The sequence below is a fragment of the Prionailurus viverrinus genome, chromosome B3 (genome assembly GCF_022837055.1).
Source record: "Prionailurus viverrinus isolate Anna chromosome B3, UM_Priviv_1.0, whole genome shotgun sequence".
Classification (NCBI taxonomy): domain Eukaryota; kingdom Metazoa; phylum Chordata; class Mammalia; order Carnivora; family Felidae; genus Prionailurus; species Prionailurus viverrinus.
In genome coordinates, this window is record NC_062566.1 from 76,588,823 (window position 1) to 76,611,026 (window position 22,204).

The 22,204-nt window shown below is 37.1% G+C and overlaps 1 protein-coding gene and 1 long non-coding RNA gene across 11 annotated transcripts in view; one reads left to right on the plus strand and one right to left on the minus strand.

The window, feature by feature from the left end:
- The window catches only part of HEATR5A (HEAT repeat containing 5A), a 120,881-nt gene that overhangs the window by 8,505 nt on the left and 90,172 nt on the right, over positions 1–22,204 (minus strand). For 8 of the 10 annotated variants that reach the window (XM_047861034.1, XM_047861038.1, XM_047861035.1 and 5 more), the window contains 8 exons: positions 21,551–21,730; positions 18,946–19,168; positions 16,780–17,028; positions 14,172–14,299; positions 12,714–12,861; positions 11,287–11,559; positions 9,537–9,761; positions 4,602–4,756 (listed from right to left, as the gene is read on the minus strand). In XM_047861034.1, coding sequence (XP_047716990.1) covers positions 4,602–4,756; positions 9,537–9,761; positions 11,287–11,559; positions 12,714–12,861; positions 14,172–14,299; positions 16,780–17,028; positions 18,946–19,168; positions 21,551–21,730 — 1,581 coding nt within the window. The remainder of the gene's footprint in view (positions 1–4,601; positions 4,757–9,536; positions 9,762–11,286; positions 11,560–12,713; positions 12,862–14,171; positions 14,300–16,779; positions 17,029–18,945; positions 19,169–21,550; positions 21,731–22,204) is intronic. The other 2 variants (XM_047861040.1, XM_047861033.1) reach the window with 1 other exon arrangement.
- On the plus strand, positions 966–19,211 carry LOC125167213 (uncharacterized). Its single transcript, XR_007152700.1, has 3 exons — positions 966–1,895; positions 19,040–19,045; positions 19,199–19,211. It is a non-coding gene; the product is annotated as an uncharacterized LOC125167213 (long non-coding RNA).

A 22,204-nucleotide genomic window follows, 5' to 3' on the forward strand; every position in this document is an offset into this window, starting at 1 on the left:
AAAAGGACATAGTTTCTTGGATTACTGGTCTGCTCTTGATAAGAGATTATAAAGGTTTTTCTTTGCCTTTTAAAATAATCTGCCTAGAAAACAAAGATTCTTTATTTTATCAAAATAATTCCCTGTGTTTCATATTTTCTTTATCAAGTCTGATTCCTTTTTTTTGAAAAATTTTTTTTAACGTTTATTTATTTTTGAGACAGAGAGACAGAGCATGAATGGGGGAGGGTCAGAGAGAGAGGAAGACACAGAATCTGAAACAGGCTCCACGCTCTGAGACATCAGCACAGAGCCTGACGCGGGGCTTGAACTCACGAACCGCGAGATCATGACCTGAGCCGACGTCAGATGCTTAACCGACTGAGCCACCCAGGCGCCCCATCAAGTCTTTGATTCCTTAAGAAAACAATCTTTCCTAGTAAAAGAACTAAGTTTTTTTTTGTTTTTTTGTTTTGTTTTTTGTTTTTTGTTTTTTTTTTAAGACAAGTATGTAACTTTCTGTATTGCCTGTGAAATCTTTAACTGTCTTTCTGGTTAAATGGATAACCAAGTAATGTTTCACAGTGACCTAGAGTCCTACTATTTGACCAAATATTTTAAAACCTTTTGATATTATTAGTAAACTTCTCCAAAATCTAATTCTAAATGAAATCTTTTGACTTGGAACCAATTCCGGGATTTTTCATATGGCTCCTAGAAAATCACAAAAGAAGTTTTCTTGCTCCTTATAAAAACAAAGCTGTTAGGGGCGCCTGGGTGGCGCAGTCGGTTAAGCGTCCGACTTCAGCCAGGTCACGATCTCGCGGTCCGGGAGTTCGAGCCCCACGTCGGGCTCTGGGCTGATGGCTTGGAGCCTGGAGCCTGTTTCCGATTCTGTGTCTCCCTCTCTCTCTGCCCCTCCCCCGTTCATGCTCTGTCTCTCTCTGTCCCAAAAATAAATAAACGTTGAAAAAAAAAAATTTTTTTAAAAAAAAAAACAAAGCTGTTAAACTGATTAGGCTATTTGATATTAAATTATGTGAGAAGCATTCTCAAAAGGAAATAATACTAAGTCTTCTTTATGTTGTATTTATGTAGGTATAGGTTATAAATGTTACAGAAAAAATGAAACTCCTGGAAATCTGACATGTCCTAATATTATGTTATTAGTCATAATTCCCATTATTACCTTAAAATATTGTGTGTCATAACCAATTTTCATGTCAGCTGCATTATAATGTACTGTCATCAGAGCTTTAACCATGGACATTTTTAAGTTTCTATCATGTACAATTACTGTTTTACTCTGATGCTTTTGCAAATGTGGGACTCATGGAAAAGACCCTACCAACAACTGATGCCAATGCAGATTACAAGATGTTGAACTTTGGGTGTGTATTTCACAACTTAAGACGGTTCCCATGGACATCTGGTCCTGTGCAAATACTGGAGACCTTGAAATCAAATTGACTAGGAAGAGAAGTAGCAGACATCAAGGTAGATTGCTTCTATTCAAGATGTCAGATCAAGACTTCTCACTATAACTAAACATGAAATTCTCTCTTCTCTTTCTTCCTTTACTTTGGTACTAGTCTGGGGAAAGATAATGCCATCATCTGTACCTCCCAGGCCATTCTTAATAAACTACAATAGATCTCCTTAGAAGTTACTTACTGAGTCTGACTTTTATGGCCAGAACATCCACTGCCTTGTTTTTACTCTTCTCTGATTATCACTATACTTGCCCAATTAGACACAAATGCCTATGCAAACTGTAGTATATTTATACCCATGTTCTTATGATTACCTAAATCACATCTGCCCCCAATTATGAAAAAGATCTCACCAACAGTACTCACCTGTGCAAGGCATTTAGAACAACTCTTTACTTCAAACTAGATTTATGGAAAACCTAAGTGACCCCTGGCTTATACAGAAAATGCAATAATCCCTGCAAATGAAGCCATTAATAGTGCCACCTCGGTGAGAGTGGTTTATGCTTCCAATATGATTTATCTTGGTCTGTGGTGGTTATCATTCTCCTTGGGCCTGCAAATGTCTAGATGGCTGGCAATACCTAGGAAATGTCTTAGGCTATATGATTATTTATAAGCAAACTGAGACACCTTACTGCTCAACTCCCTGGAATTTACAACGTTGAGTTAGACCTACAAGGAGGCAATAATAATTCAGAAGAAGGTCGTTCTTGATAATAGGATAGCCCTTTATTATTTTTTAGCTGAACAAGGTATCTGTGTTGTGGTCAATACCACTTGCTGTACCATGACTATGCTTCTGGGGAAGTTGAAACTCAGCTACATAAGATTTGTGAACAAGCCATACAACTTAAGAAACTGACTCCTGCAGTGGGGTCTTCTGTGATTTAATTGGATTTTAATTGGTTTGGGTCTTGGGGACTGTGGCTGCAAAGTGCACTCCAGACGCTGGGAAATATCCTGCTGATAGTAATCATTATAATAATCTCCCTGGGAGCTCATGGGTGGCTCAATTGGTTAAGTGTCTGACTCTTGATTTTGACTCAGGTCATGATGTCATGATTTGTGAGATTAAGCCCCATGTCAGGCTCTGTGCTGACAGCATGGAGCCTGCTTGGAATTCTCTCTCTCTCTCTCTCTCTCTCTCTCTCTCTCTCTCTCTCTGTCTCTCTCTCCTTCTCTTTTTTGCCCCTCCTCAGCTCGCACTCTCTCTCTCTCTCCCCTAATAAATAAACATCAAAAAAAAAAAAATCTTCTCGGTCCTGTTTTTCCTCAAAGGTTTTAAATGCATGCTCATAGCTGCTAACCACCATGCAAATGATGTGCAAAATATCGGAAAAGGAACACAAAGAATGACCAACTTAAAAAATGTGAACCTGAAGTTGTGACTTGTGAATACCACACAGAGGATCAGCAAACCCTGCAAGAACTTCAGTGGTAGCTGGGAGGGTTGCTAATGCTTTCAACTTGGATCCCATCTCTCAGTTAAGCTGAGAGTATGATCAAAAGGGGGAAGATTGTTTAAAAAAAGGAGACAACAGGCCCAAAATGGAGTCACTTGTGCTAAAGCTCCTGTGACCAAACCAAGACTTAATACTTAACTTAGTTACAGTCAATCTGGAATTACCTGGTAAGCACTAGTGCGGTAATCTGCTTGACAGACCCCTGCTGTCTCCCAAAGGAAGGTGACTTTGCCTGAAACAATCCATACTTTGCTAGTAACTTCCTTGTCCTAACCGCCTCCTGTCTGTAAGTCTTTCATTTTGTATGGCTCTTCAGAGCTCTTTTCTATCTGCCAAATGGGATGCTGCCCAATTTATGAAATGCTGAATAAAACGGTAAAGATCTTTACTATTTCTTCAGTTGAATTTTGTTTTTTTAACACAGGCATTCAAATTTGCATGCTAACAATGGCTATGACAGTTTGGAGTGAGAATAGAGGCATATGGGTTACACAGTATAGCATAACTATGAATGGCTAACTTTTTTTTTTTCTTCTCTACTTCCCATTTTCCTTCTCATATGCCCCTCTGTGATATAAGAAAAAAACAGAACCAAACACAGACACAAATGTGACAACTAATTTGGGGATTTCAGAAAACGTTCTAGGTAAAAATCACATATATCTAAATGTTCAAATGGCATGATCTTAAAGTTTTAAGCAACCACGTCTGGACCATATTAACTTTGTGTCATCACACAGCAGAACCACCCTTTGAGACTGCAACATAAAGCTCCTATGAAGCTGAGAACAACAAATAGGACAGAACAAAAGATGACTATACATTGGGGTGTCTGGGTGCCTCAGCTGGGTAAATGACTGACTTTGGCTCAGGTTGGGATCTCATAGTCTGTGACTTTGAGCCCCATGTTGGACTCTGTGCTGGCAGCTCGGAGTCTGGAGTCAGATTCTGTGTCTCCCCCTCTCTCTGCCCCTCCCCCCACTCATGTTCTGTTTCTCTCTCAAAAATGAATAAACATTAAAAAAATTTTATAAAAAAAAGATGACTATACATCAAATATGTAAATCATACTTTACCCAATTCACTATGACAGTATTTGAATGATTATTTTTTCCTGAGAGAAAATTTGGTTCTTGTATTTCAGGAGTCAATGAATTTGTGCCACAAACTCATTTTGCAGTGCATAAAGGAATAGGAAGTTAATGTAGCAAATCAAGGGGTCATAAAAGAATGAGATTAACTTGAGCGTACTGCTTTGGGGAGGGTCTCATACTTCATATAAAGAATACTTCATATTCTTGAAGGTATGTGAAGTCTTTCTTTTTTAGGAAATCCACTATAATAAGCTACAAAGTATCTTACTTTGTAAGATGTCCCTTATAATTTCTAAAGATGTATCAACTTTAAGATGCCTCTATTTCAAATTAATTTTTTTAAAAAACATTTCCTTTATCTTTCTCCAACTACACTGTATCCTTGGGGCCAAATAATAAGACCATTATTATTTGGCTTTGTCACCCCAAGAATAAGGAATTACTCCACACCTACAAATAAAAAAAAATTAGCTGGTACTTCTTGTTGGAGCCAACAAAATCACAAAGAAAGTTCTGCAAAAGCCTAAACATATTCCTATTACAAACCTCTTTCTACTAAAGAGACTTACCACAGGATCTTTTATCTCAAGAGTAGCCTTAAATTTCTCAATACAACGCTTCTGAAGGCATGGAATGGTAGTAACTTCTGGACTGGTAGACAAAATAAATACTGTGATAGCAGTAAGGAGACTGATTTCATCAAGTTCTTGATGTGTTCCATCTACTAAAGAGAAATGATCTATCAGAAACATCCCAACATTGACAATTGACATATTTATTGTTCTATATATCTGTGAAGATGCATCTAGTTTGACAGCCAACAATTTCTTTTGTGTACACAACAGTTACAGGCAAACACTGATGGAATGATTTTAAGAATCCTGGAAAATGTCATAGGTTTCAAAATGTGCACTGTAAGTAATTCTAGAGCCAAAATTTACGAAAGTGATTATATTCTTCACAGGTAGACATCTGTAAATACCATGTGTAGATTTACCAGGAATATACATTTATTAGTTGTGTGACCTTGGATATCTAACCCCATTTGTCGTTTTCTCATTTGTAAAATGGGAGTATTAACAGTACTTATATTTTATAAAGTTATGAGGAGTTATTCAAGTAAATAATTTAGAATAGCATGTTATACATATGCTCAACATGTGTTAGCTATTATCATTTTTGTTGTGAAGCAGATGAGAAATGAATGTACAACTGATTTTTCTTGGTTAAGAATAAGGTATTCATATTTTCATAATACAAATGTCAAGTTTAACTACCTCGTGCTTTGCTATATATATATAATTTCTTAACAGTACAGAAAAACCTAAAATTATTGCATGGGCCACATTCGAGGAAATTTTCTAGTAGATGTAATTTTCCTTCATTTCCCTCCATATTTGCCTTCATATTCTCATTCAATAATTTTAATGAGCCTGCTGTGAAAACTCAATGTTATTTGAAAAGGAAAAGGCATAGCAAATTCGAGTCACTAAATTGTGTAAGAATGGATTGCTACTTATGAAGAAATGATATACAGAGATAGAGATAATAGCTTTGCTAACATTCATTCAGTAGCTAAGAAACATTTACTATGTGCCAGTACTCTTTCTGGCACTGAGAATACAATTCACAGAGAAGATATACTGTGTACTAGAAAGTAAATGAAGAATTTAATTTCAGTTCATCACAAAGTCTATGAATATAAAAAATTCATTAAAAGATAAAAGAAAGCAACCCAGGAGTTGCTACATTGGGTGGTCAGAGAGAGCCCTGAGGAGATTAATATCTGAGCTAACACTTGAGAGACAGTAGCAATGAAAGCAAAATATTATGGATGACTGGGATTTATTTTATAAAAATAATTTGAGTAATATCAAGGTAAAAAAGTACATGGGTCAACACTTAAAATTATGACAGCATCGTTATAAGTACTTCATATATATTAAATGTTTAATCCACACAACAGCACCATGAGGTGGGTATTCTTATTTCTCCCATTTTATGGATGAGAGCCTGAGGAATAGAAATTAGTCATTTGCCCAAGCCACACAATTAGTAAGGCAGAAGGTCTGATTCCAGAGAGCATAGTGTTAATCATGATGCTATACTGCTTCCCATAGAGTTGGCACTTTCAGTTATTCATGGCAACTTGAAACTACAACAGTAGTTTCAACAGTAGTAAACTAGTCTGTTTGGTAAAAATGTCTTTTTACTTTCAGTGAGATAAAGTTCTCCTGGGTTCCTCTTCCCGTTTCTTCTAAATTCCTTTATTCCCCCACCCCTGCCCAAATTCCCTTATTCTCACCCTCTTTTACCTAGAATAAACACAAGATTCCCTTAGCATTAGCCCCATGGAGAGGCCTTTGTGGTACAGAAGCGAGGCTTCCTGCTAATAGCCAGCAAGAGGCTGAAGACTCTTTCCAAGAGCCATGAGTGAATCATCTTGGAAATGGATCCTCTAGCTACAGCCCTGGCCAACATCTTAACAGTAACCTCATGAGAGAGAACCACGCCCCTATGCTGCTTCAAATTCCTGACCTATAAATTATCAGATAATAAATGTTGTTTTAAGCCACAATTTTTGGGCAATTCCTTACACAGAAAATGGTTAACCTGTGATCATCAGTTCCTGCTTTAATTTCTCTCAGTAGATAGTCTAAATCCTCACGGTCCTAACTGCATTCTCTGATAAAAAACAAAAAACCGTATGTGTGTGTATGTGTGTGTGTGTGTGTGTGTGTGTGTGTGTGTGTGTGTGTGATGGAAGAGGCAAGCTCATTGTTAACTCTCAACATAAAAACTTATACCTATTACTTCCTATCTATACCTCGTTTTCTTTCCTCAATTGGTAGAGGTTAATCCTTCTAAATGTGCTATGAATTTTATTTCTTCCTGCTTAGAAAGGAACGTGGCTTCCTTCCCTAATATTTCTAACTCCAATCCCATCTCTACCTTCTTTTCTCCCACATATGCACAAATTCATGCTAGAGTTTCATCTTAAAAAAAAAATTCCTTGATCTTGTATTGTCCTTGTCCTCCAGCTTTCTCTTCTTGTCAAGAGAAGTCTACACTCTGGGGCGCCTGGGTGGCGCAGTCGGTTAAGCGTCCGACTTCAGCCAGGTCACGATCTCGCGGTCTGTGAGTTCGAGCCCCGCGTCAGGCTCTGGGCTGATGGCTCAGAGCCTGGAGCCTGTTTCCAATTCTGTGTCTCCCTCTCTCTCTGCCCCTCCCCCGTTCATGCTCTGTCTCTCTCTGTCCCAAAAATAAATAAACGTTGAAAAAAAAAAATTTAAAAAAAAAAAAAAGAGAAGTCTATACTCAATCCTTCCCCTTTTCTTACCTCCCGTTTACACCATATTTATACTGTTGACCACTCTCTCACCATTAAAACTCTTTTCTCTGGCTTCTGTGACTGCATTGTCCCCTGAATCTCTTCCCATTTTGCTCCATACACTCAATTTGGGTGATTTTATCCATTCCGTAGGTTGCACTGACAACTCTCAAATGAAATACACATAGTCTAAATCATCTCCAGCTCAAATAACTTTCTCGAACTCCAGACCTCTACATATTTTGCTTCCCTGGATTATCCGATAGGTATTTCAAACTCAATTCGCTACATTCCCCTGAAAATGTTCACTTTGGAATTTCTGTTAATGCTCAGTCAACCCACCCTTTCAATCCCTGAATCAAATTATCAGTAAATTCTGTTAATACATGCTTAACGTTTCATTTTTCATTATTCTCTTTAACCTTACTGCTGCTATCTTACCTCCAAGTATCTTGCTTTGTTTTCTATAGCTGCCACAGTGATTCTTCAGAAATGCAAATCTTAACACTTTACTCTCCTCCTTAAAACCCTTTAGGGATTCTACATACATATTAAAATCAGCCCAAGTTACAAACCATGCAAACTCTCCATAAAACTGGCCCCATGTACCCTTCAGCCTCATCTCTTTACTAATCACTATTCATCACCCTCCTCTTTTCCCATAACCCCACATTCTTTCTTTACTCTATACCTGCTGTCCCCAAACATACCATACTATTTAGGACTACAGATAAAAATGTTGTGCCTGGAGCCCGTTTCTATGATGTCCATGTGGAAAATGCTTTCTAATCCTATAAGAAATTGCCTGAAAAGTCTCTTGGTAGATATACAGGTGTACCACTGAGATCCCCTTCATGGCGGAAGGTGCTGCCCAGCCATGGGGAGTATGGTCAGCTAGCTCCTTCAGGGTTGGCCTCAAACTAGAGTTGCCTTGACTGAGATCACATCTTTCCTGGGGTAGCCCACATCTGAGGATAAAGTACAGGCCATTTCTGTCCTATGTGAGACACTCAAATGAGCAGGCAACCTGTAGAGCTCCCAACAAATCTGCTGAGCTTTGTTGGGGGCTTGCACCGGAGTCAGACTTCTTTGCCCAATGTTGCCTTCCCCTACTCCTTTCACACCTATCTACAGATGTTGTTCCTTAATAAACCTCTTGCTTCCCAAACTCCATCTCAGCCTGAGCTTCCAGAGAACCCTACCTGTTACACTCTGCCTGATTCACTCACATAGAGCTGATTACTCTAAGTTTTTATCAGTCTCTTTTTTACTGTACTTAGAAATGCAGTGATAATTAAGATATTACTGTTGCCTTCAAGGAGTACTTTGTGGTAGTAATCATACATGTTAATCATATGACAATTTGTAGGAACTAGACTCCATGAGACTCCCAGCTTTGGGCACAAAGTAGGTGGTCAATAAATGCTGACCTCAACTGAAACTTTTATACCATATAAAATAGTGTATGGTGAATTGTAACATTTTATAAACAGAACAAGGAAGGCAGGGACAATCTGTAATATGTCTAAGGACTTTTTACAATCACCATGATGTCATGTTGAAAATGAAAACTGCACAATAACATGGGTGAACCAAATTTTACAGATACTGAACATAATACTATCATTTATTGATATATGTCAGATAATAAGCAAGATGCTTTCCATGTATTATGTTACTGCTCTAACGATTTCCTGCAACACAATACCCTTATTCTATTAATGAGAAAACTACAGCTCGGAGAAGTTGAGTAACTTGGCTAGTCAGCCAGTAAGTGGTGGAGTGAGGATATAAACCTGATTAGTCTTATTTTAGATTTACAATGTGTACTTACGCACTTTTGCCAGCTAGTTATGGATCATACTGTATCTGTAAATTAATTACTACATTTGAAGGTCTCTCACTATTAACTTAATATACAGGAGGCCAGTCATTTAACAGCATTAAAGAGTAAAGATACTAAAATGAGAATACAGATGTTTCTGCTTATACATATTCTCTAAACACATTACACAGTGAATATGTGGTCTCCTTTAGGTGAGAATGCCAAACACCATCAGTTAAATAGCTTATTCTCAAAAAAAAAAACAAAACAAAACAAAACACCCAAAAAACACATTCCACTTGGTTTTTAAAGCAAACTGAACAACTACTTCCAAATAGCCTTAATTACCTGGATCCCAACAGTCAAGTACTGTTGTTAAAGCACTACGGAGAAGATCAGTCCAAGCAGTGTGACTCTTTTCTGCTCTGGCCATGGGAGAGGACAATATTCCTTTCAGAGCCTGTAGGGAAGCTGCAACAGTTGAAGATAACTGGCCCCCAGGTAACTTCACAGCAGTTTCTCTGAGGACCCCAATTGTAAGGTACAATATAGTAGGGAGAATTGAGATGCTTCCTGTAAGATACATTTTTAAAAACACTCTGTGTTTCAGTCTATATATACAGTTCCTAAAAAGAAATCATCAATGAGTAAGGCACTGTCAAAGATTTCTAGCCTTTAAGACATTTTTCATAAAGGATTAAAACTGTTAAGATAATTTAGGTAGGGTTAAGATTTTTAAGACCGGATTACATTTTGGTTGTAATTGAAAATGTTATTTAAATTGTGTCACAGTTTCATCATCTTTTGCTGTCTTACTTGGTGGTTGACAAATGGTGAATTTATTTTTATTTTTTAGTGTTATAAAATACAGATAACATAAAATTTATAATTTTAACCATTTTAAAGTGTACAATTCAGTGGCATTAAGTACATTCACAATGTTGTGCAACCACCGCTAGTATCCACCTGAATTTATTTTATATTAAACTCTTTTTTTTAAGGAACTCAGTACAAATTATTAAACATTTCATGGTCACTAAAGAGTTAAACAGTTAGTTATGTTTAAAATGAGATTAAAATTAGAATGGTAAATTTTATGTTTCTAGAGGCTACTCAACAGAACTCTTATGGTGTATTTTTATCCCATATCTTCTATTAGTCACTTTTGCTGCCACTCTTGGGGCAAAGCAGTATGTGAGAATAAGGAATATAAGTTTTAATTCAAATTGAAACTAAAAATCATGTTAAAAATACGATAGCACATAAATTGATCAAGACATGTTTAAGCAAAAAAAATGCTTACCAATTAAGAAATCTATTAAGTACTAAGTATGTATTAAATTTCCTGAAGGATACAGTATTTCATTGGAAGCAAAACATATTTGTTTGTATATAAGTTTTTCTTTATACGTAATAACCAATTATATATAATGTCTCTATATGATACATAAAACCTATCTACATACAGAAGCAACATTATACACACACATATACACGTATGAAAATGCAAAACTCATTACGAGCTGGAGTTTTTAAGGAAGCATTTACAGGTGACATAGGCCTGGAAATGAACTTCAAAGGGAGGCAAATTATAAAAAAGGGGAGAAGGGATGGGCCTCTTCAGATCATGGACAATAGCACAACAGTGAGGAGCATGAAGGAATCAGGAAGAGACAATGATTCAGCAGAGCCCTATGGAGACTTAAATGCTACATTAAAAGTATGGACTTGATTTTGAACTGATGACAAATTTCTGTCATTGAGACAGGAAACTCTGTTATGTATTTTTTACCAAAAAAAAAAAAAAAAAAAAGCCTAAGAGCTAATCATTGCCACTCACAGGTTAAAAATATTGTCAACCAAAGAAGAGCATTACCTGTCTAAAGTCCATGCTATCTCTATATTTACCTTCACCCTTTTAGTAAAACAGATTTTGAGAATGCACTGTTAATCTTAGAGGATTAAAAACATTACCAACCAAACCTTTGGGTCGGCATTTGTTTAATGAGAAAAGGACTGGCGACCATTATCTCCTTTATTTATTAATACCATTTGTCTCCTTCCAGGTCAAAAAAAGCAATCACATCCCAGAGCATACCTTCAGGAGAGCACACTGCAGGGAGTTCCGAGAGGATAACTAATGCTGCTGACACCAATCTGCTTCCATCTTCTGACAGCACCTGTGGCTTGGTAGCTTTTACTCCTGGGCTACCTGTTAATTTAGGATTTAATTCTGGAAGCTGTCTAACTAGAATGCATACACACAATTCCAGGGTTGCAAAAACCAAAGATTTCCCAGGCACAAGTCCTCCTGTGTCCTTTCCCTCTCCAAACTCTGGCAGGGTTTCCTTTTCAGCAGCCCCATCATCAACTAAAACACAGAAAAAACAAGTATTGAATAATCACTCTGTGTTTGCTTTGCTTTGGGTTGATGGCAATTTCATTTCTGCTGTAGGTAAAACATTTAAATGGCTAAAGTCTTGGGTGTTAAAGACTGAAAGAGAAGGTTACAAAGGTAAAAGGAGTTGTCTTTATTATGGCTTCTTACTGCAGAGGATCAAAAAAATTCTGTGTAACCCTCTCAGCCTTAAAACATTGTCTGGTTAACACCTTGCTGTTAAGAATGTGAACCTGACAGGTCCAGGTCCAGCTCCAGTGCCGACCAGCCCAGGACTGCCTGACTCTGGGGCTCCTTCTGAATGACAGAATAAGTCCTTGTGTTTTAAATCCACTCTTAGATTGAGTTTTCTGTTTTATGTAGTCAAATGTAATATTAAATGATAAACTCATCAATACCAAATTAGACTTATAAACAAACAATTTAATTACTTTGCAAAAAGTCAGTCATTAAAAAATTGTCAGTAGTTACGGGGCACCTGGCTGGCTCAAGAGGAAGAACAAGTGACTCTTGATCTTGGGGTCGTGAGTTTGAGCCCCAATGCTGGGTGTAGACATTACTTAAATAAGTAACTTAAAAAAAAAAAAATTGTCACGGGCACCAGGGTGGCTCAGTCGGTTAAGCATCTGACTTGATTTTGGCTCAGGTCATGACCTCACGGTTCTTGAGACAGAACCCTGTGTGAGGTGCTGCACTAACAGTGCAGAGCCTGCTTGGGATTCTTTCTCTCCCTCTCTCTCTCTCTCTCTCTCTACCTCCTCTGCTCATGCTCTCTCACACACACTCTCTCTTTCAAAGAAATAAACATTAAAAAAAATTGTCAGTAGTTCTTCTGTGTACATTGGTAAACACAGCTAAAGTAAGTACTTAATATAAGGGATATTTTCTCCCCTTCCAGTATTTTGTTAAAATTCTCATTTTCCCCAGGAATAGTGGTTTGGCTACTGACAATACCCAAGCTAACATGTAGAGGTGAATGAAAAGACTTAAAGTTATACCTAGAGAGGTTTTACTTGTACTACACACAACATATTGTCAGAACAACACAGACTTAAGAAGACTTTAAGACATAATGCTGATTTGATTATAGTAATATGGTTAATCTGGCATTATGGGTTAACATTCACCTTCTGCACTTCGTCTTTTCTCCTTGACATGTTCTTGAGCTGCACAGATAATCTGTCTTACCACTTCAAGTGAAGCCAACTGAATAGAAGGTGATTCTCGGGTCAAAATTACTCGATGTAGTACATTCAACAACTCGATGCCCAAGTCCTATCACAGAAAACATTTAGGGGAAACTGTAGTGGAAATCACATACTTTCTTTTTTAAAAATACCAATGTTAAATGCCATGAAAAAATTGAAAAAGAGAATATAACAAATTGTTCACGAAGAACAAAGGTATAGGTACAATAAAGTTAAGTAATACTTGTTCTACTTTAAACCAACTCCAGATTGGTTTTTGTCCAATCTTGCAGGACATGGCACTATGACAAAAGATCATTTTTACACAGGTCCTAAAGTGGGAACATGGAAAGGGAAACTTCCAAAACAAGATGAGAAATGTGACTAAAAGAATTCAAGCACTGCCATCTAGATTTCCAGACCTATACTGAGATTTTCTAGTAATAGCAACAAAGAATGATGGAGAAGGATGACATTAAAAGTGATAAGTTAATAAGCATACAATGGACATCTTTCTCAAGAATAAAATACACTGGACAAATATTCTCTCATTTTCCACTTTTCTCTTCTAGTGCTTACTCTGTTGGCTTTTTTTCATCTTTGAAAATAACAGAGTAAATCTGTCATTATTGTACTTGTTTTAACATACAGAATAAGCAAGAACAAAAAGCTCACAATTTATTTAAGTACAATCCAAGTCAGGTAGGAAGCTGATTAATAATATAAACCTAATAAACAACAGTGTTAATAGGTTAACTTACAGTCTACATAGAAAAATCATAGTTGCTCTTGGGAAGTAAGTTAAAGGAAATGCCATACTTTTACAGTGGTCCTATTATCATGCTCACAACTGGTTAAGATATTAGTGTTTGACTCCACCTACAGGCTATCCAGTAGTCTCTTTAACAACCAGGAAGGAGAACTCAGGCAATGGGAATATTCTGTAACAGACGTAACTACATGAACCAAGTAGATTCTCTCTTGGGGAAAGGGAATAGAAGATACAGATGTATATAAAGAACAGGGTGCACCAAAGCAGAAAAATACAAAGAGGGAACGCCACACGGAGCTAGTGGCTACTATACTGGCCATTAGAACATAGCTTCTTCCCATCATGATTGCTTAAGTTCAACTGAAGAGCTGCTATAATGAGTGGTTAACTGGTGGCAGCAGAAATCAGCACAGAAGAAGCAAGGACAGAAAGTGACGTCAGAGGCATGACTGCTTCTGGCTCAGTACAGTTGCTGACAGTATTCCAGTTCTGAGACCTAGTTGGACAGAAGTTTAGTTTTCTTTTTACTTCTCTGTGTTCATTTTCTGTTTGCTGTGGTAACCTGAACATGTTTGATTCCTGTTCCTTGAAATCTACAGAAGCCTAACAAAAAAACAAGAAATCACCTGATCACTGCCAATTTTAGATCTGGGCCAAGGAACATCTAGAAGAGCCTGTAATGCATGTAAGCAAGCAGTAATGCTTTCCATGGTTGCATCTGAGCGTAAGGAACACAGAAATTCCACACTGATTCCTGTAGAAAACCGAAAAAGAGAAGGAGGCTTCTTTGAGATCCTTAGTTTATGAAGTTAAGGAACTCATTTTATATTTTGATAAGATATATAAATAAGCTTAGCAGAAAGGTAATATAAACAAACCACAATGAATTTAAGAGTAAGCAATTAAGGGGTGCCTATGTAGCTCAGTCAGTTAAGTATCCGACTCTTATTCTCAAGGTCGTGAGTTCAAGCCCTAGGCTGGGCTCCACACTTGGTGTGAGCCGACTTTAAAAAAACAAAACAAGACAAAACAAAACAAAAAAACACTAAACAATTAAGTGATAAAGCAAGTCTTCTTTGTTAGTTGTTTTTATCCACAGGTACATATAGAATAATCTCAATTAGGCTTGTGTACTACTACACAGTTGCTATGAAATAGTTCAAAGATACAAAATTATAATAAAATTATACTAGAGAACATGTAGTTTGTTGTTGTTGTTGTTGTTGTTTTTTAAATAGGTCCACATACCAATGTGGGTCCTGAATTCATGACCCCAAGATCAAGAGTTGCACGCTCTACCAACTGAGCCAGCCAGGCGCCCCAACATGCAGTTGTATAACCTTAACCTTACTAAAAGTGAGTGATTATCATGGATCACTGTATCTTTACATCTACCATTTCATTTCATTCTCATCATAGCTGACGAAGTAGGTGCTATTTTTCTTTGTTAAGATTTTTAAGTAATCTCCACACCTAACATGGGCCTTGGACTCACAACCGTGATATCAAGAGTCTCATGCTCTACTGCCAGCTGGGCACCCCAGGTACTATTACTAACACTCTTTTTGATAGAGAGATGAACACACAGAGCTTAAGTTATTTAATTGGCTCAAGGTCAGTTACAATGTGGTACACGAAGAATTTGAACTGAGGTAGTCAAACTGCATAGCTTATGCTCATAGTAACTGCCCTTCTTTATTCTGAAGTTTGTTTTTAAAAAGCTCTTATCTCAAGGCAAACGGAAATAAAGTTTAATATACCCAAGGATATAGGAAATCTGATCATGTCTGGCCTGAGAAGGAATAATAATAGAAGTTTTCTGAACCATAAAGTTTATTTAATCATTTATATTTGTAACCCTTATATTTTATTTAATCAATAATTTCTTTATAGGTAATGAGCTAATGTGTTGTTTTCTAAGAACTAGGTAAAATATGAAACCTTTCTTTCATTTATTCTAGAGACTCACTGTATCTTAGAAAGATTATTTCACTTTAAAAATGAAGTTCCTCAGGGTACCTGGATGACTCAGTTGGTTAAGCATTCCACTCTTGATTTCAGCTCAGGCCGTGATCTCATAGTTCGTGGGTTCAAGCCATGAGTTGGGCTCTGTGCTGTGAGTACAGAATGTGCCTGGGATTCTCTCTCTCCCTCCCTCCCTCCCTCTCTCTTTTTGCTTCCCCCACCCCCTCACATAGGGGCTCTCTTTCTCTCAAAATAAATAAATAAACTTTACAAAAGTGAAGTTCCAGGAAAGCCAAAGAATGGATTAAACTTCATAATCTAAAAAAATCTCATTTATCTTTGACCTTAAATATTTGCTTGCACTTTTGTACCTTTTAGTATACTTGAACCTTGTAATTCTTTTTTTTTTTTTTTAATATTTTTTTTTTCGTTTATTTATTTTTGGGACAGAGAGAGACAGAGCATGAACGGGGGAGGGGCAGAGAGAGAGGGAGACACAGAATCAGAAACAGGCTCCAGGCTCTGAGCCATCAGCCCAGAGCCCGACGCGGGGCTCGAACTCGCCGACCGCGAGATCGTGACCTGGCTGAAGTCGGACGCTTAACCGACTGCGCCACCCAGGCGCCCCAGAACCTTGTAATTCTTAAGAATGCAGATAGGAGCCTACAGTGGGGACAGGTAGACTGCCTCAGTATATTGATATTTTTAATATATACAGAGAAATTTAAAAATTTTATAATTAAAAAAATGTTTATTTTTGAGAAAGAAAGAGAGAGAGAGAGAGAGAGAGAGAGAGAGAGAGCGAGCATGAGTGGGGTAGGGGCAGAGAGATAGGGAGACACAGAATCTGAAGCAGATTCCAGGCTCTGAGTTGTCGGCACAGAGCCTTATGTGGGGCTTGAACTCATGAACTGTGAGATCGTGACTGGAGCTTACAAAGTTGGATGCTTAACTGACTGAGCCACCCCGGCGCCCCCAAAAAATGTATAGATCTACATGGATCTTTTAAAAATTATCTACAAAGAACTAGGATTGTCTTATAATTTCTATAATTCATTCAACATGATGCTGAAGCCAGCCTGTAAATGGGATTCTAGACTTAATGACAACTGCAATTTTGTAAAATGTATATAAGTTCACTCATTTATATCAAGGTTATCACTAACACCTAACAAAGATGAAGTAATCACCACCAAGAGTTGATAGGCAGTGAGGCACAATTCAAGAAAAACTTTGTAGGGTTAGAAGATTGTTAGTTCTTTTACTGACCTAAAATAAGATGGAATCTATCAGTGCAGACATCCTCAGGTGACTTTACTGTAGCCCCAGATGATGAACCTTGACACATAGAAGTAGGTGTTACAGGTCTTGAAAGATGAGACACTCCTTCATCTGGGTCAGCAACCACAAAGCCTGTGCTGGTAAGCCACAATGCTGTAGCATGCAGGATAAGTGCCCAGGAGTTGTAATAATGCAATTTTGCATTTTCACTAGTCTCTGCTGTGTAGAAAGCACCGCCTACAAAAAAGCAGAAGCAGTTTAAGGAGGAATAAAAGAGATTAGCTCCTACTACATCTTTTGTCTTCTTTGTTGTAAGATAACAAATCATTCCTATCATCCCAAGTTTCTTCAAGGAACTTACATGTGGTGTGTATTTGAAACAAACATTGCTGCCCATTTACTTACTTACAAGATTAATATAAACATTTTGCCTTTCTTAAATCATTACTTATAAAAAAAAGAAGAAAAAAAAAACCTAGAACTTAGTTATACCACTAATTTTTATCCCTCTTTCTATAACCAATCTCTTCAAGTCAGTGTGAAATCACTCCCACAATAGATGTTTGTATTCATAAATAATATGTGCTATTATTTTGTGTTTAACTTTACTTAAAAGACCCCATATTGTATGTAACCTTTTTTTTATTTTTGAGAGAGAGAGAAAGAGAGACAGAGCACAAGCAGGGGAGGGGCAGAGAGAGAGGGAGACATAGAATCTGAAACAGGCTCCAGGCTCTGAGCTGTCAGCACAGAGCCCGACTCGGGGCTTGAACTCACAAACTGTGAGATCATGACCTGAGCTGAAGTCAGACAGAGCCACCCAGGTGCCCCATATGTAACCTTTTTTAACTTGCTTTTTTTCACCTAACTTTATGTTTTTGAGATTTACTTATGTTGATTCATGCCTGTCATTCACTAGTGGCTGACAACTATGGCAATAAATCAGTTTATTTCCATTTTGATGCTACTGAAAAGTACAAAAACCACTCCTATCTTTTTGTGTATAATTCCAGGTAAAATTCTAACAGGAGTTGGCAGGCTGATTTAGAATTTATCAAAGAGTAAAAACAAAACGTTTAAAACAAAAAACCAAAACACAAACAAACCCCCACACACAACATTTTGGAATAACATGAAGAATAAAAGTGGCTACCAAATATCCAATCCATAAAATGCAGTATTAATCACTGACTACAAAATTAGATGTTATCCCCATTCCATACACACAAAATAAATCTAGCTGCACTAAAGCCCAAAATGTAAAAAGCAAAACTGTAATGCTTCTAGTCTTTATGATCTTAAATAAAAAAATCTATCAGGTATTACACAAAACCACAAACCATAAATGACTGATTACATTAGTTTTAGAAAAATAAAGAATAAGCTATAGACTTGGGAAGCATGCAATCATAAAGGAATGATACTAAAGTTACATAAGAGATTAACAAGCCAGTAAAATCATGACAAATACCAAGTAGAAAATGGACAAGGCCTATGACTAGGTGATTGATGGAAGAAGAAACTTAGCCCATAAACCTATAGAAAAAGGTTTTCAATCAATGAAAAAACAAAATAAAACAATGAAAAACTATTTCATACCCACCTAATGGCAGAAATTATCAAGTATGACAACACATAATGGTAGAAGATGTAGTGAAACAGAAACATGCTGTTGGTGGGCATATGAATTGTTTTAACTGCTAGGGCCCCTGAGTGGCTCAGTTGGTTATGCATCAGCCTCTTCGTTTTGGCAAGGGTCATTATCTCATGGTTTTTTGAGTTCAAGCCCCTCAATGGCATCTGTGCTGGCAACATGGAGCCTGCTTAGGATTCTACACCGCAACCCCCCACCCCGCCCCTTCCTCACTTGCATGGTCTCTGTCTCTCTCAAAATAAATAAATAAACTTAAAAAAAATTGTTATAACTGCTTTGGAGAGCAATATGGCAGTATCTTGTGAGGTAAGATGTGCATGCCTTATTATCTAGAAGGTCAACTTCAGGGTATCTAGCCTCAAGCAACACTCACATGCTGAGTCTATAAATGGAAATTATTCTACAGAAAATGTTTCAGATAAATATTACTTGCTAAGGGATAAATTCTGAAAAGTTACTGTCACTCTAGGAATTATGTACATCTATTACAAACCCCTTACCTTCAACAGGAAGTTGGGAAGCAAATTCTGAAGGCAAAGTTAAGAGAGCAAAATCCTGAAGCGCAGCAAGCCAGAGCCTACTCAGCGTGCCCAGGTCTGTGTGAACCAAGTCAAGGAGTCCATCTGATGAATATGACCCATTTCTGACACTCTCTTCTGAACAGGTGGTAGTCTTCAAAGGTTGTCTGTGGCTTTTATGTCTTTCTACAGCAATTATGTAGACCTGTTAAAGGGTTAATTTGTAATTAGGAAGCTCTTATACCCATTAAAAAGGTGCTAAAATATTTTTATCTTGCTGAGGAGACCAACCTTACTTTTAAGCATACTGTACTTCAAATGCACTCTGATACCAAGGTATACACATGTAGCCACACACGCAAACTGGGATAGAAAGATCTAAAAATATTCTCTTTAATGGGATACAACTAGGGATAGCAAATGCTTGACAACTATGCCGCCATTCTGCACTTTGACATCCCTGAAAGCTCCAACTAAATGATCACAACACTCTTTCTCACTGAGTCTAGTTATGGCCCTATAATCCACCTCAATAAATGGCTTCAGATGGCCATTTCTGAATGGCAATAAGCTGAAATACTAAAAGTATTCTTTCAAAGTTACTTCTAAATCACCATAAAAAGTTTACATAAATAGAATCAAGATGGACTGTTCATAGGACTGTAAAATGTGAAAGTAGGGGAGCCCCAGTGGCTCAGTCAGTTAAGCATCTGGCTCTTGGTTTCGGCTCAGGTCATGATCTCACTTTGTTAGTTAGAGCCCACTTCGGGCTCTGTGCTAACAGTGTGGAGCCTGCTTAGAATTCTCTCTCTCCCTCTCCCTGCTCCTCCCCCACTCTTGTGCATGCTCGCTCACTCTCTCTCAAAATAAATAGAGATTAAAAAAAAAAAGAGAGGCCTATATATGTTTTAGACATTATTCCAGAAGTAACATGCAAAGAAGATACTTTATTTTCATTTCATGGTAAAAGAGCTAAGTCTGAAATCTGTTTTTTTTATGGTCTTGAGTTTATGAATGTTTTTCAGGGTCTGCTGGTAATGGAATAAATTTGATTTTGATATCTAAGAATTTCCTAAAGATAGATTTGTAATAGACAAAGCATGTTAAGTTACACATGAGCCTGCATTTACATTTTGAACATTTTGAAAGCACAATTGCAGTGTTACTAAATTGGAAGCTACCATAACAATAGTTTCTAGATGACCTCAGGGCACATACAAGTAAGTGAGAAATGTTTACAGATTCTCAGACCAAAAAAAAAAAAAAACAAAAAAAAAACAAGAATGTGAAAGTATTCAACACAGGATATAACATGTACTACCCCTTTATCTACAATTCCGACATCTAAAAAGCACTGAAAAATACTTAATTTGGTGGCAAAATTGACTGAATTTATTTGAGACGATTTATAGTCTCCATTCAACATAGTGTGAATATTCAATCATTTTACTACAACTATATCAATGTGCTTGATTATAGATTCTATGGTATTGCTTCAATTTTTTGGAGGGATACATGGAATATGTACTGTATTACTTTTCAAAAATTCCCCAAATTCTGAATTCCAAATGTATCTGGCTCCAAGGATTTTAGATAGGAGATTATGGACCTTGGTTGTACAGAATCTGTTCATCAGTCATTATTTTTACTGAGGAGAGAATGGGAGATAAGGGGCTTACGCAAGAGCCCAGAGATTAAAATTATTATAAAGAACACTACATAAGCAGAGAATTATTTATAAAAATAGGTTAGAGAGATGAGAAAATTTCTGTTTGCTCTACTAACAGCAAATGTTTAAAAGCATACAGAGTTTACTGTTAAAGATCATTAGTTCTAGGCAGAACTACTTCCTAAATAAGGTTTGTCAAACCCAAATAATGACAAAAATACATGGACTCCAATATTCAGGTTTTAATTTGCTCTAATGGAGGAAATGTTTTTTTTACATATTGGTTAATTCTCTCAGTTGCAATCTGAGACTATATACCTTCATTAAGATGATATATGAACTGAGGCTGGCCAAGCTTGGGAACTGCTGAAACCCCAATGATGTGTATACATGAGCGCATTATATTATTCCATCTACTTTCGTATGTGCTCATTTTCGTAGTAAACCTAAAAATTATTTCTCTTTCTTCATGATTAGAACAGTAAATAAAGTTAAACATTTTCCTATAAGATTTCACTAATTTTGGAAAAGAAAATGACTGTTATTTAATAATTAAAAGCTATTCTGTGAAAGAGCTCTAAAAAAACTGTGAAGTATGTACAGAATTGATATAACATACAAGCAAACCCACACTTCCAAAATTCAGATGTCAATAAAAGTTGATTTCCACTGGTTATTTTAAAGTCCTTGCAGCTCATGGCTGCCCCTGCCTAAAGTAGCAGATAACAGGCAATAAAAGATATTTTAGAATGCTTGGCTAAAAAGTCAATTAATATATAAAAAAATCTCATGTTGAACATCTTTTCTTAACCTTAAAAATGGACTTACTGCGTTTTAAACAGTCAATTTCAATTTATAGCCTACAGTGTTTATTAACAACTTCTAAAATTCCAGTTATAAATGGAGAAGCACACTAACCTCTGCCCAGGCTTTCAGCACAGCTAAGATCTCCATGGTAGAAGCACTTTCATTATATAAGTGACTCAGAGCTTCTTTTCCAGCCTGTATTTTTGTTAATGATGAAACAAGCAACTGATGAACTCTTCGGAGATCATTAAGGTCACTCACAACTCCACTTGCTATCCAGGCACTGCAAACCTGGTTTTTAAGAAAATCAAGTTACATTTAAAAATTATAAATACCTCCCTTGTAAGTTCAGCAGAGCTCACCCATATCTCAGGAATCTAGACAATGAAATCATCTTGCTATCAGGAAACCCAAAGGATGTGGCTGATAATGCCAGTCAAAAGCCAGCATTGTAAAAGGGAATGAAGTCTAAGGTTGAAGCAAGGAAACCAGTGCTGGTTAGTATATAAATCAGAGAGTTTCAGGTGTTATTAATATGGAGAAATGCAGCCCCAAAGGGACCACTTTAATAAATGTTTGGATTAACATTTGAATTAAATCTTCAATCTTGATTGGAGCGCCTGGGTGGCTCAGTTGGTTGAACGTCCAACTTCAGCCTGGGTCATGATCTCGTGATTCGTGGTTTGAGCCCCACATCTGCGCTCTCTATGCAGAGCCTGCTTGGGATCCTCTGTTCCTCTCTTCTTCTGCCCCTCCCCTGCTCCC